Source organism: Halichoeres trimaculatus, unplaced genomic scaffold, assembly GCF_033239565.1.
Source record: "Halichoeres trimaculatus isolate MK-OKI-2021-1 unplaced genomic scaffold, fHalTri1.1 fHalTri1_scaffold_7, whole genome shotgun sequence".
In the NCBI taxonomy this organism is placed as follows: Eukaryota; Metazoa; Chordata; class Actinopteri; order Labriformes; family Labridae; genus Halichoeres; species Halichoeres trimaculatus.
In genome coordinates, this window is record NW_027437185.1 from 19,515,990 (window position 1) to 19,530,322 (window position 14,333).

The 14,333-nt window shown below is 43.1% G+C and overlaps 1 protein-coding gene across 1 annotated transcript; it reads left to right on the plus strand.

The window, feature by feature from the left end:
* The first annotated feature begins 1,335 nt into the window (after positions 1-1,335).
* bicc2 (bicaudal C homolog 2) lies at positions 1,336-11,861 on the plus strand. Its single transcript, XM_074674187.1, has 19 exons — positions 1,336-1,704; positions 2,757-2,803; positions 3,175-3,244; positions 3,368-3,447; positions 3,628-3,789; positions 3,887-3,940; positions 4,162-4,377; positions 4,719-4,970; positions 5,134-5,265; positions 5,414-5,603; positions 6,179-6,312; positions 6,399-6,604; positions 6,887-6,992; positions 7,461-7,500; positions 9,537-9,703; positions 10,427-10,652; positions 10,744-10,904; positions 11,086-11,185; positions 11,299-11,861. The coding sequence occupies exons 1-19, from the start codon at positions 1,422-1,424 to the stop codon at positions 11,427-11,429; spliced, it is 2,757 nt and encodes a 918-aa protein (XP_074530288.1). The 5' UTR covers positions 1,336-1,421; the 3' UTR covers positions 11,430-11,861.
* Positions 11,862-14,333: the final 2,472 nt, after the last annotated feature.

Sequence of the window (14,333 nt, forward strand, 5' to 3'; positions counted from 1 at the left end):
TACATTCCATTTGTTTTACGCACTTTCTCAGCAATGATATTAAGAAAAAGATATTGATAATTAAATATAACAGTAATGATAAAAAATACATTAAAAAGTATTTGAGATGCCGACTTCCAGTGAACTTCACCGCTCACAATTCTGTTTAAATAAACTTCAACTGGTAGAGGCTTTGACTGATGACTTTGTGTTATGTGATCCAAATATGTTAGTGACATATTCTTAAGCTTCTCTTTCTACGTTGTAACTTTGTTAGAATGTGCTGCTGGGGGTGTTGGACAGGACTCTCTTGTGAAACGTTTTTATTTATTTATTTATTTATTTATTTATTATTATTATTATTATTATTATTATTATTATTATTATTATTATTATTATGTTGGTCTTGATTAGGTTGATGTATGTTGTGTTAAATATAAACATGAAAATGAATTAAGTTTGAATGGTTTGATGCTGCAAAAAAGTTCTCTATAGAAAATAAATAATTTGAATTTCAAACCATACACACACACACACACACACACACACACACACACACACACACACACACACACACACACACACACACACACACACACACACACACACACACAGACACACACATACACACACACTTTTTGCAAGTTAACAAGGTGGTAGGAAGGTCAGCACTGTTGCTTCAGATAGATCAGAGCTGTGTTGTGTGAGTTATTTAACAGCCTGTAATCTGTTTCCTTTTTTAAGTTAAAAAAAAAAAGTTGTTTGTTGAAGTGTAATCCAATTAGTCTGTTTCCACACACACACTACACATTTTAACCCCTCTACCCCTTCACACTGACCTCTAGAGTCTCAGGCCCATATGCGTCTCATTCATGTTAGGGGAAACTAGGAGAGCTGCTGTGGACAGCCGTGCTGTGGACAAGACTTTTGTTTGGTTAGCTGTGAGCACTGGATGGTTTCCTGGATGAGAGCATGTATTTGTATTTGCGCGTGTATGTGTGTTTGGGTGAGATGCCTATCTTGTCTTATCAGAGGCCTTCACTATCTATCTGTGTAATCTGTGGATGTTAGTCTAGGGATTACAGAGGATTTGCTCACATCAGTTTGAGCCTCAGTTGTGGATGTTGTTTTTTCAGCTTTGAGGCCCTCAGATAAGAAAACAAAATCTGTGTTTGACTAAGGAAGTCACTCTCCTTGAATGTCTGTGCAAAGCAAAACTACAGCAGCAAATCCTTTGGGCCTAAAACTGTTAAAAAATAAGAGTCAGGGTAAGATTTGTGTTCTTAATTAGTGAGAGGGGGCGGAGGATTCAAAGAAAAGGCACAGGGGGTGTTTCTCGCCCCTCACTCCCCTTTTCTCTCTGCCTGCTGGTCTCCTTGGTCACTCACACACAGACACATCCTCACACAGACACAAACACAGACGAAGGGCTCAGTGCTGCCATGGCCTCCACCACCACCACCACCGAGGAGAGCTCTCCAGTCCTGGCACACACAGCAACCAAGCAGCCCGACTCGGAAACTAGCGTAGAACCCGGCTCAGCAGTGAAGCCTGAGCCCAGTGAGGCCCAACTTGACAGAGAGGAGGCAGAGAAGGAGAATGAGGAGGAGAAGGAAGGTACAAGCTCTGTGCAAGAGGAGAAAGCAAGAGGGCAGAGTTTGGACCCGGAATGGGTGGAGGAGAGGTTCAGGATTGACAGGAAGAAGCTGGAGAACATGCTGTATGGTGAGTGTCTGATGTTTCTTACAGTTATTCCCTCCCTGTGTGTTCTTCCTCACTCCCTCTGTTATCTACTTGACCCTGTGTGTGAGTCACATCCTCCAGCTTGCTGCTCTCTTGTTGTTTCCATCAGTAGAACCTCAATCCACTGAACTCTTGTTGCAGTGTCACAATGATTTACGACCTGTAACGCTGTATGCATTCAGAAATCATTTCTGCCATTATCATTCCTGTGTGAGGAGCAGAGGAAGCTGCCTCTGTAAGTTATTACTGCTTGGCAGGTTCATGACAAATGCATCTCCTATAAAACTCTCACTGATGCCGTGCCACTGGTGCAGATAGAGGCGGATGTTTGTCCTCATGCAGACTCCTGATGGGAAAGCTGGAGTGTTTCAGCTGATAACTGCAGGTTGTTTAAATGTGTGTGTGTCAGGTGGGACTGTGTGTTTGAGCAGCTTCCGTCAGGAAGTAAATATCACACCTCTTCAGGTGATAAGCTGTCAGACTGCACTTGAGACTACTCTCTGACACGATGAGGAGTCTCTGTCTTCCTTTTTCTGTTTTTTCCCTTAATTCCCTCCTGATTTAGCTGAAGGTTTTTTTTTTTTTTTTTTTTTTTTTACTTTTTTTTGGTCAAGTGGGAGGTCTTTGCGTCACCAAATGCCACAATGTGATTAGCTGTCTCCAGGCTAATTTGTGGTCGCACCCCCCAGCCACCTCTTCTCTCTCCTCCCCACTCTGTTCTCTCCCCATTCCTCAGCTCTGGCCAGCGTAACCCGTAGAGATGGAGGGGGTTTCAGGGCATTTCTGCCCCCACCACCCATACCCTGTAAATGTCACCCAGGAGTGATGGCCTTTTAAAATTGTTGATATTCCCGGCAACCCATTGTTCCAGTTGCTCTGCAAATTTGAACCAACTCCACATTTGCATGTTGACTTTCACTTTAAACACATGCTGTAAACAGGGGAATATTGTCCTGCTGAACAACACGCTGTGTCAAACCACACTGCAGGAATTTTGGATTTCATCTGTTTGCTCTTTCCTGTGTGTTTTTCAGCTCAGCAGAATCAAAGTGGGGAGACAGGGGAGCAGTTTTTTGAGAGGGTAAGAACAACTCCACTACGAGAGAAGTTTATTGTCCCAAAAAGAAAATTAGCTCCTGATCTAAAAGAAAGCTATAATCACCGATGTACAAAGCCTTCCTGAAAAATATAGCTTATAGATAACTGGGATTATTCCTGCCACTGTTTTAACATTTCTTCTATCTTCTGCATCCAGTGATAACTGGTTTTACGGAGGAGGTAATTACAGTCTTTGAAATGCAAATAGGTCTTTGTATTCTTTGATTGAATACTGCGTCTGGATGTGTTTGTGTTCTGATTGTTTCCGTAGGGTTTAGAGTGTGTAGTTTTGTGGTACACAATGACTGTCTCATCTGTGTTTCACACTCCCTTCTATTGTGTTTGGATCAACAGGTGATGAAAGAAACTGACACTCAGGTGAAATGGCCATCCAAGCTAAAGATTGGCGCCAAATCAAAGAAAGGTGATGTATTATTGTTTTAGCTCTCCACTGTCTGTTTTATGCCAATTCTGATATGTCTCCTGCTCATTGACTCAGCCCTGTCCATTAGTTTGAACACAGTTAATTTTTTCCACTTCATTCTAGATCCACATGTGAAGGTAGAAGGGAAGAGAGACAATGTTTTGGAGGCCAAAAAGAAGATACTAGAAGTGCTGGAAACAAGAGTGAGGGACACGCTTTAGTAACTTCCTCCTGATTCCTTTCATTTAAAGTTTATCAGAAAATCTTACTTCAGTAATGACTGCATTAAAAACACCTAGAAGCTGTAAAAAATATCTGCTTTCCTATGTGTATTCTGCTGCCTTCAACATCTTTAAAGTAGGATGCACTATTTCTGGTTCCAGGTGAACAAAGTGACTCTAAAGATGGACGTAGCCTACACAGAGCACTCCCATGTAATAGGGAAAGGTGGAGGAAACATCAAAAAGGTAATGGAGGTCACTTCCTGTCACATCCATTTCCCTGACTCCAACCGCCACAACTCAAATGGAGACAAAAGCAATCAGGTGAGGTTGAAGTTACTTAGGCTTTTAGTGAGCAAAGGACAATCCAGGATAAAAAAACAAACTTTATGTAATTGTCTTGTTTTTCTAATTTTCCCAGGTCTCCATTGCTGGGCCCATTGAAGGAGTAGAGGAGGCCAGAAAGAGGATAAGAGTGAGTGGTCAATGCCAGGATTGACTTTTACTTGTCTCACAGCTCAGCTTCTTTACTCCTGTCAAAACACAGAGATCAATAGGATGATAAATAGACAGCTGACACAAGGAGAACAGCTTTATTTTTCACCCAGACAGATCCATCTGTATGTCTCACAACTTTGTCTCCCTTCTCCTTCCCACTTTTCATTTCTGTTTGCCATCCACACTTCCATGTCCAAGGACTTGCAGCCGTTGTCCCTGACCTTTGACCTCCCTGTCAGCTTGGTGCCCCAGGCGCTGCCAGATGCTAGCTCTCCACTCATTCAGCAAGTAGTGCAGACTCTGGGGGTCAGTGTAAGCTTCAGGGCCGTGCCACCACATCCTCAGGCACAACCTGCTTTCTATGAGAGCTGCTGCACCGTGTGGGGCCTGCAGGGCAACGCAGCCGCTGTCAAGGTCAGTGTTTAACATTTCACAGAGAGCAGAGGTTATACACAGACTTTTTCCACAGTCTGATCTTGGTGGATAAATAATAAATACAAACAAGAAAACATATGGTACGCAGACAGACCAGGCATTAACAGATATTACATTACAAACTGTACCGGTGTACAAACCACAGCATTTTGATAAAACACAACAGCCAATCAGAGCTCAGCTCTTCACCCTGATAACTCTATTATCCTAACTAAACTTCACCTTTTTGAAATGAAACAAACTCAATTCAACATTAGAACATAATCAACCTATACACTATGATATATTTAAAATTCAGTTTTCATATTTGCATCCTGCAGAAGGCAACCTGCATCCTGATGGATTTGCTGCTGGGGTCAGAGGTCACCGGCAGTGTCGTGAACAGCCAACTGGATGTCACCTCCCAGCAGCACCTCTTCCTGCTGGGACAGAACGGAGCTCACTTTCTGAGCGTCATGCATCAGACACAGACTCAGATCATCCTACCAGACCTCAGTGCCCCTCAGAGCCCGCCCTCACTGCTCATCCAGGGCAGCCCTGATGGAGTGTGCCTCGCTCGACAGCAGCTCATGGTACAGAAAAATGTTAAGAGCAGTGTATACATATAAAACTTGTGCTGTGGTTCTGCACTGACATAAATATCATCATAAATGCTTTGAAGGTTTTTAATACAGCATTTTTTTCTGTATCTGTTTATCTGTCTTATTTATTTATTTATGTTGTATATTCATGTAGGACTGTCTGCCTGTGTGTTTGATGTTTGACATGCGTGAAGATGGGGAGGCAGATCCCAGCAAACTGGCTCAGATGATGCAAAACCTGGGAGTCTTTATAAGTGTGAAACCCAAAGTGAAGCAGACCAGCAAGGTGTGGCTCACAAAAGTTATGTTCTTTAACCAAATTGCAGAAGCAAAGCTTTTTATTATTATTATTGCTAAAAGTGTCTTTATTTTTTCATTCCCTCACACTCTTGAGCTATGATGCTAATTTTTTAAAAATCTTTTTTTTTTTTCAGTCAGTGGTGGTGAAAGGTCTGGAGAGGAACATCTCCTGTCTCTATGAGGCTCGTCGTCTGCTCCTCGGGTTGGACTCCTGTGAGACCTCGAAGGTCACAGAGATGACCCCGGACTCCACGCTGGCTGGAAACGGGCTCACAAGCTATTGGCTCAACATGCTGCTGCAGCAGCTTCGTCTTTCTGAGCAGGGTGAGAGGCCATAAAAGATTTAGCTGCCTATAATAATGCCCCCTCTGTCGTTCCCTGAATCCAGCCTGAGAACACTGAGGTATTTGGATGAAAATTTACCAAATACACCTCTGAAGACATGGATTGTTAACGTTTTAGGACTCAACAAAACCGGAAGCAAAAATGAACAAAAATTAACAAAACAGCTGTTATGTTGCTTTATTTTGCTTTGATACTGACTCTGAGTCTGACAAAAACATATTCTGTCGCAGTCACTGACAGAAGCTATTTTCACATTTATTTTAAGAGCACGGAAGATGTGACCAGGAGAGAAACTGTCATATTTTTTACAGTGAAGGCTCCTTCTCCCATCACATCTTGGTGTTTCTGCTTCACACCTTAAGCTGCTTTTTTAGTCAGCATCTAGAAATTATTTGGTTTTTCTGTCCTCAATTTAATATAGTTTCATCCAGCACCACAGTACTGAATTGTGCTCTAAAGTTGAGTGTAAATTGAACTACAAAGTGACAGAATTTGCTGTTCATATGTGTGTCTTTCCAAAGCAAACATCCATAATGTCTCCTCTCTTCCTTCAGGCTCTGTGTCTGCCCCCACTCCTGAGGTGTCGACTGGTTCTAAGCCCCGCCCCTCACCTCCACCAGGCCTCACCCCTCCTGCTGAAGAGGGGAGGACAGGACTGAAGGGAAATGACAGCCGGCCTCTTGAAAAAGTTTGTTTACATATCTGTTCCTCTTTTTATGATATCATCCCAGCTGTTTTTAAAGACCAGGAACCAGACTTTTATCTCTCTTTCAGATCCTTGAAAATGAGGACCAGCTCAGCCAATCAGATGACGAGAGCCCTCAGGTCAGTGTGATGTCATCGTCTGAGGTGTGTGACGCACTGAGCAGCATCAGCCGGGCGCGACTGATGGGTCGCAGGGGAAGTCTCCAGGGTCCTGAAATGACAAAGGTGTTAGTGCAGGGCAGGCGCCACTCAACTGGGCAGGCACAGACATACAGGTGAGGCATAACACACGCACACACACACACACACACCCTCTCATGTGCCCAATCTATCAAAAAATCTACAAATCTTTCCAACACATGAAAATGAGATGGTGAGATAGAGAAAGGGCAACTACTTGACCTCCTTAAATTTTCCTTTTAGTTGAGTCTTTGCTTCTGAACGCTCAAAAAAATCATTGTAGTGCAGTTTAAATGAAGCAGCTTTCCTTTGAAGCAGTGAGTAATAATAGATGTGTGTGTTTGTGTGTGTGTGTGTGTGTGTCCTGAACGTGCCAGATTGCTGAATGCAGAGGTGGAGGGTGGGAGGAGTGAGCGGAGGAACAGCCTGAGGAGGGACGTGACACTGGCTCAGCATGTATCCGCTGACTCATCCAGGGCTGAGGTGAGGAGAAACAGAAACTGGAGGTCTGCTTTATTACCTCCGCAGAATGATGCATTACGTCTATGCACAGCTATATTTGGCAGCTTGTAAATCTCAGAGACTGAACAATCAAGACTTTGAGAAAAACTTTTGACACTGAAACTGTCAGAGCGTTTCAGAGATTTTTACTTTGGGTGTAAGAGAAAAAGTGAGACACCAAACTTGGGTGAATCTGAAAACAGCAGCATGTTTTTTTGTGTTGTTATATTACTGTTGATTTGAACATCATCCCTGTCTGTTTTGCAATCTGAATTTGAGAATAAATTGCTATATTTGTTTTCTTCCCCTATTCCTGTTTTTGTCATGGGATTAACATATTTACTGGCCAAGCAGCAGGATGTGTTTGGGTCCCTCTCCCTGTTACTGAAGGAAAAAACTGTTCAATTTCATGCATAATTTACTCAGCCTATTTCCTTTTTGTGTTTGTAGGATTATGACTATGAGAAGAAGAAACTTCTGGCAACCCGAGGTTAGCACTCCTAATGTTTTTGTTATATCTTTACCTTTATTTGAGGATCTCAACATTTAGGCCTTCGTTGAGTAGATATTTGATTTTTATTGACACATTGTGGCATCAGAGTTAGATTCAGAATGAGTACTGGAAATTGTTTTTACCCATTAAATGCAACCTACATACAGCCAAGCTGTTGTTTTTGGAGTTGAACAAGGCACATGATGGCAGAGTGAATTAAATCTGGAGTATTATTGAGTTGTCTTTACATATAAACCAAATTTTGTGGTTTTGTTATCAAACTATAATTTAATGTGATACCATTATCTGAGATAGAGTGGCTTTTTAAGTTTATTTAAACACATTATGGAGGGAGCACATTAATATCCTGAGCAGAGGCAGACACTTGATCTCTGTGCTGATCACTGCCAACACAGCTGATGAAGGGGACCTGTTTATGTGCTACAGTGTGCCAGGGTTATAATAGAGCAGCACTGGCACTCCCCCTTAATTCACACAGGGCAGATTCTCAATGAAGACAACACACATGCACGCGGACACAGTTTGTAGGTGCCCTCATGGAACACACACACACACACACACACACACACACACACACACACACACACACACACACACACACACACACACACACACACACACACGGAGGAATCACTCCCTCATCCATCTTGCAGAATGAGAGATACTGCAAAGATCTGCAGCCAAATGTTACTGAATTCCCTCAGTGTTGCTTTATGGGATTATGAATTAGCAGTTTGAATGGGCCATCTGCCTCACAGTCATTAAGACACCCATATGCCAGTATATGAATGGGACATTTACTCACACAAACACACACATACACACACAAAGACAGTCCACCAGTTATAATCCGTTTAATATCACGGCCTAACAGAGAACTGATACAGTCTTTTCTTTAATCACATTCACACCTGGGTTCTGGTTCAGTTGAAGTGGCCCAGGTGTGTATCTGTCTTGGTGTCTCAGCATTGGAAGAAGCAGGTTTGTAGTTCATCTTTTCCACCTGAGTCCAGCTTGGTTTAGTGTACTGGTGAGGCAGAGCACATGCAGGGCATTTTAAAGATGGGCGGACCAGCTACATGCACTACCTCAGACTGCACAAAGTCACCATGAATTCTGCATTTTTTAACCAAGTACAGTTTGTGAAATAAATGAATGGATGAATGAATGTATGAATGAATAAATGGGTGATATGCAGCTGGTAGCAAAGACAGGGGAATGTCACTGCACTCTGCAGTTGCTCTAAACAGTATGATTGCTTGTAGCATCTCTGGGTTACTTAAGGTTAAATGTTTTTTTAGTTTTAAAGAGTCTTTAAGTATTTTCTTTGCTTATTTTAAGCAGGATAAGGGCCAACTGTCTTCTTTATGTCTTTTTGTGTTAAACACATCATGTGGTGAATTCACTGATAATTACAAAAGATGTCAAATGAAAGCAGTTTTATTTGTTAGCACAAAAGTGCTAAGTCATTCAACTGATCAGCAGAGAAGTTATTGCAGCTAAGCTAAGTCAAAGCAACTAATTTTATTTCATGTTATTTAGAGTGAAATATAACTTTTAGTTGATCTGAGTAAACAGTCCAACATATTTAAAACATCTATATAACAGCAAAACAGTTCATGTTTTAGTTTGATAATAAAACTCTGGGTCAGGAAAGTTTCAATGACTGTAAAGTGCATAAAACTTAGCTAGCCAAAGCTAGTAGCTAGGTTATGGGCTAAGCTATCTGATATACCCCCCAGGCTTTAGCCAGAAGCAAATCAGCTAAAATCAAACAAATATAAAACAGAAAGAATTCTTTCATGTTGCTATGCTTATGCTATGGTTTCCTGCTAAGGTTTTCAGGAAATACATCTCTAATTGGAAAGGCAACCTCTGTGTGCTAAATTAGCAACTGTCAGCTTTCATGTGAGGTTTTTGCATTGTTGCGCCTACCGAACTTTAGGGGCTGGAGAAAATGCTTTTCTTATCTGTAATTTGACATTATTTCATGTCTTTCTCTGTGTCGTAAGCCATGCAGAGGAAGCCCATAGTCAGTGAAGTCCGGACGCCCACAGACACTTGGAGCGGCCTTGGTTTCTCTAAGTCCATGCCAGCTGAAGCTGTCAAAGAGCTGCGCAACATTAGCCGACGCAGCTACAAACCCTACCTGAGCACCATCAGCAGTCAGCAGCAGCAGGTACAGATTCTGAATTAACATCTGATTTAAATAACTGATACACTATGGACTCCGAACTGAGCAATCCGAGTGTTAATTCAGACCCCAGGGGGCTTGACTCATTTTCGTTAACTCACCCTGATTTCTTTCAAGCTGCCAAAGCTGTTTTTATTGCAGTGCAGTGAAACAAGCACCCCGACTGCGGCCTTGTTTATTGGACTTGCCCTGTAACACTTTAAAGCATTTATCTCCCCGTGTGGTAAGCACTGCCAGTTTGTATGCTCAATTACCTGGGGTCTGATACCATCACCTCAGTCAGCACAGCCACTCCTCTGAACCTGTTTACCCATTTCAGCTCTTTATAAGCCTCCTAAACGGTCACTCCTTAAACGCTCAATAGTCAGTGATGGAGATGCTGATTCATCCGGGTCAGGGAGTTCAGATTTCCTTTTTTACCCATACAGCTGGGAGGAGACATCAGCTACGCTGGTTTATTGATAATTTACATCAAGGGAGTCTTATTATCACAGATGAGTCATAGAGGGCAACTGAGCTAGAGTAGAAACAGTAAATGGGCTTTCTTGTTAAATGGATCGATGACTGTTACATCCTCTGAAACGTCCTTTGTATGACAGAAGAAGAGGTCACTGACTGAGGAACAAGGAGCTGCTGGGAAATATTGGCAGAAAAATTGAAAGATTGTAAACATGTAATGTCTTTGCACTTTCTCTCGTCTCCTTAAAGACACGTGCTGCACAAGGAGGAAAGGTGTGCAATGGCAGTGACTCTGATAACTGGAGAGACCGACGTGGATCCACGCCTTCATTCCTGCCTGTGTCTTCCTCCTCCTCCTCTTCATCCTCTGCGTCATCTTCTCCTTCTTCACCCCCGCCTACATTCTCTTCCTCCTCTTCCTCCTCCTTCCATCCGTTTGCATCTTCTACGAATAGAGGCAGAAATGACAAACCCTGTAAGTCTCACCTCTGTGTGTCATAAGCTCCAAACTGTTTTTCTAGGCTTCTTTTAACCCATCTCTCTGAACTTTGACTTTTCATGTCCAGCTGAGGGCTTCTCAAACGGCTACTTTGAAGGCGGGTGCTCTTCAAGGAGGGCATCAACCTGCAGTCAGAGGAGCCCCTCCCCCCAAATGACAGACGACCTACCTGAGCTGCTCAGCCAGCTCGGCCTGATCAAATACATTGACGTGTTTGAACAACAAGAGGTAGGCATTTATAAGGACAGTATTTGTTTTATCATGACTCGTACAATACACCAGTTTGAGTTTGGATAACTGCATGGGAGTAATTGCTGCAGTCCCTAAAAAAAAAGGACACACACTCTTCAGTCAAATTTCTTATATAACAGAACTGAGTGTCGTGATGTAACTGTAATCTACACTTCAGATTGACTACCAGACATTCCTCACTCTGTCTGATGAAGACCTGAAGGAAGTTGGCGTCTCCACTTTCGGAGCCAGACGCAAGATGCTTTTGGCAATCTCAGGTGAGACTCTGATTTCCAAGCTTGGACTCAAATCTGCTTCTCCATCTGTGGAAGCTGGCTCTTGCCTCCTCTGGTGGTGTGAAATTGATAAAGTCATTTATCTTCCTGCCCAGACCTGAACAGGAGCAAGAGGAGGCTGTCAGATACACCCGCAGTGAAGCCTGGCTACCTGGAGGGCGGGGCTAGTGGTCGACTACCACGGATCATGGATCTAGAAGTTGCTGCTCAGAGTAATCGCTGGTGAAGGGAGACGCAGACCAGCTCTGAAGGCCGGGTGGAGCTTATTGGCCTCTGAGGGAGTAAACAGTGATGCTGATGCCAGAGCAGAAGTTTAACTTATTTTTTTTATTAACCATAAAAAACATGAGCATGAAGACACCCCAAAGATCTGCAGAGAAGGAGTTGATATTTGACTCCAGTGCATTTGACTTACAGCCATCACCCAAAGGTTTTATAGAAATTTAAGACAAGGAGGTCTTTTTCTTTCAATCCTCTGATACAACAAGAATTAAACTGTGTAAAGACGAGACCACATCGATCTTTTGTGGTGTCTTTTGTCATGATGAAGTAGCTTCCTTTAGGAAAACTGTCACTTCTATGTGTTTATCATGTGTTTAAGTTCTTTTAACCACTACATTTATCCAGCTGTACATAGAGATTAATGATAAATGTATTTCTGTATTTTGGTAGTGGTCGATGATGAATAAAAACTTGACCTCAGTGTTAATCCACCCTGCTTACTTGTTCAGAGTTTCTGTGGAAATGAGGGTTACGCCACCAAAGCACCCGCAGCTGGTATTCCCCGGCCCCTGTACTCCAACAGGATCTGACCACTAGAGGGCACTGGCGCCACACACCGTGTTGAGAAGTTCAAGCCACATTGATGTTGTGGGAACAATAATGATGTTTGAGGACTCAACAGTGAAACGGCGATTCAAAGCTCAGTGGATATGTTGGATTCAGCTTTGAAATATACAAAAACAACATTCAGATCAAAAAGAGAAACACTAAATGGTTTGAAGGTAAAGTGATGCTCTTTTTAAAGTCTCTTCATTCGCTGAGTGCTCACCTGGATGTTCTAATTTAATTCCTCCCTGCTGCCAGGAGTGAACCCAGCAGAACAGCTTATGGGTTGTTTAATTTATTTAACAGAGGGCTTCAACCAGCTTGGTGGTTCCTCCGGAGGGACCTGACAGGCAGAGTTCTTACCACAAACAGGATAATCTTTCTCTAAATGTGCAACGTTGGGATAGTGTTTTTGGTTACCAGATCAGAGGAAGTGATCCAAGAGACCCTCCACCGGGGGGCCCGAAATGAGGGGGTCTGATCCGTTCAGATGCTCCACAAGCTGCCGGGTGCAACCAAAGCCAGGAGAGAGGGAGAGAGGGAGAGGGAGGAGAAAGAGTGAGTGGAAGTGGTGGGCTGTGACAGATTAGTGAGAGATGATCCCTGCTTATTACAATGTCTCTGCCAATTACATAGGCAGGCTTTAGACCAGTGATCCTCAAATCTGGTCCTCGGGCTCTGGAGCACTGCTGGATTTCTCTTCTGTCAGGTACTTAATTGCTCTCTCCTGTGGCTCCGGCTTTAAATCGGTGCTTGATCACACAGCTAGAATGAAAACTACCTGGAAGAACCTGGAGCAGTCTGGAGCCTGAGGAAGTTGGAGAGTTGGTTAGACTTTTTACGAGCTGAAGAGACAATCTTGGCACATGGCTTGGTAACATGGTGGGTGCCCAAGATGATCCTGTGAGCTTATCATTGAAGGGAAAGTTTCTTTTACTTGTCTTTTAAGTGGGGTAGTATGATATACTTGCCAAGAGAAAGTGGATTAGCCACAGGGGATCCTGGTCTGCTTGTCCCTTTTGTTGAGGAAGTGACAGGTGAACTGGAACAAAGGTAGGCCATCAACCACTGGAGACCGGAACAACTCTTCTGTGTAATTTAGCTACTTTAAAATAAAAAACTTTTTTTTTTTCCCTCAGTGCTGTTCTCTGTCGTCAAAAAACCCTTTTGTTTTTACATTATTCCTGGAAGTACCAAATAAAGGTACATTTTATCCCGCTTGCAGCTGATTGAGTCTAAGATTAACAATTCAGTGATATTTTTCTTGCATCTTAGTTTGACGTTTGAAGCACCAAATGTATAAGACTGTCTTGTGGGACAGTAAAGGCTGCAGAGCTGGTGATTTCAGCTCACTTTCCCCTCTAACAGTGTATTCTGAAAGGTGGCAGGGTGCTCTGGTTAGTGAGCAAAGCAGACTGCAGCTGTGCATGATAAACAGCATCCAACAGTGGTTCTCAGAAAGGCTCTAAAATACTGCCGTGTCCATGTGTCATTAATGACAGAATGTAGTTTCAGTTTGTGGGCATGGGCTCCAGGTTCACCTGCACCACCCATCAACCAACAAATCACTCCTGTTTGTTGATTCTCTTTTGTCCTCTGTGAATACCCGCTCATGAAGGTTTTTTCTTGTGTTCAGTTGGGATCATTGTTTAGTCTCTTTCTAAGTCTCTCTCTAGAGTTTCCACTGAGCAGTCTGGTTTGGATCAGCACAGTTTGGTAAAGCCTGATCCTGTTTGCATTTCCACAGCCAACCGTGCCCCCTCTTGGTTGGCAGCGTGTAGGTCAGATCCCATTTGCAGCGTCAGTTACTCAATGGCTTGATGGCAGTGTGACACAGTTTACCCTACAAATAAAATCACTGAAGAAGAGAAACGTGACACAGCAAACAAAGAGCAACGATGGAGCACATCCAGCAGTTCGTCCACTTTGTGAGTGCCATGTGACTCTTTGTTAAAAAGTGCAATCAAGCTTTGTTTTAGAGAAGGCTGTGCGCCACGAGGAAAAATACAGCTGCTGCTAATGTACGGTAAGTGGACCGCAGCATTGTAGCTCCACCCTTTGGGGTTGGATCGCTATGTCTGGCAATCAAACAGAAGGGTCCCAAAAAATGGGATGGTATGGATTGGTCATTTGGAGACCTGTCCCATAGACTGTAAAAGAATGGACATCCACTTGCTCAGCTCGAAGTGAGGTCTCCACGAAGACTGCTCCCCTTGGTGGCTGGCTGCAGTATAGGTTAAAAAAATCTGGCTTCCAGCCATTCCAGATGGGCTGTGGTCAAACTTTAAAAAAATTAGTACTT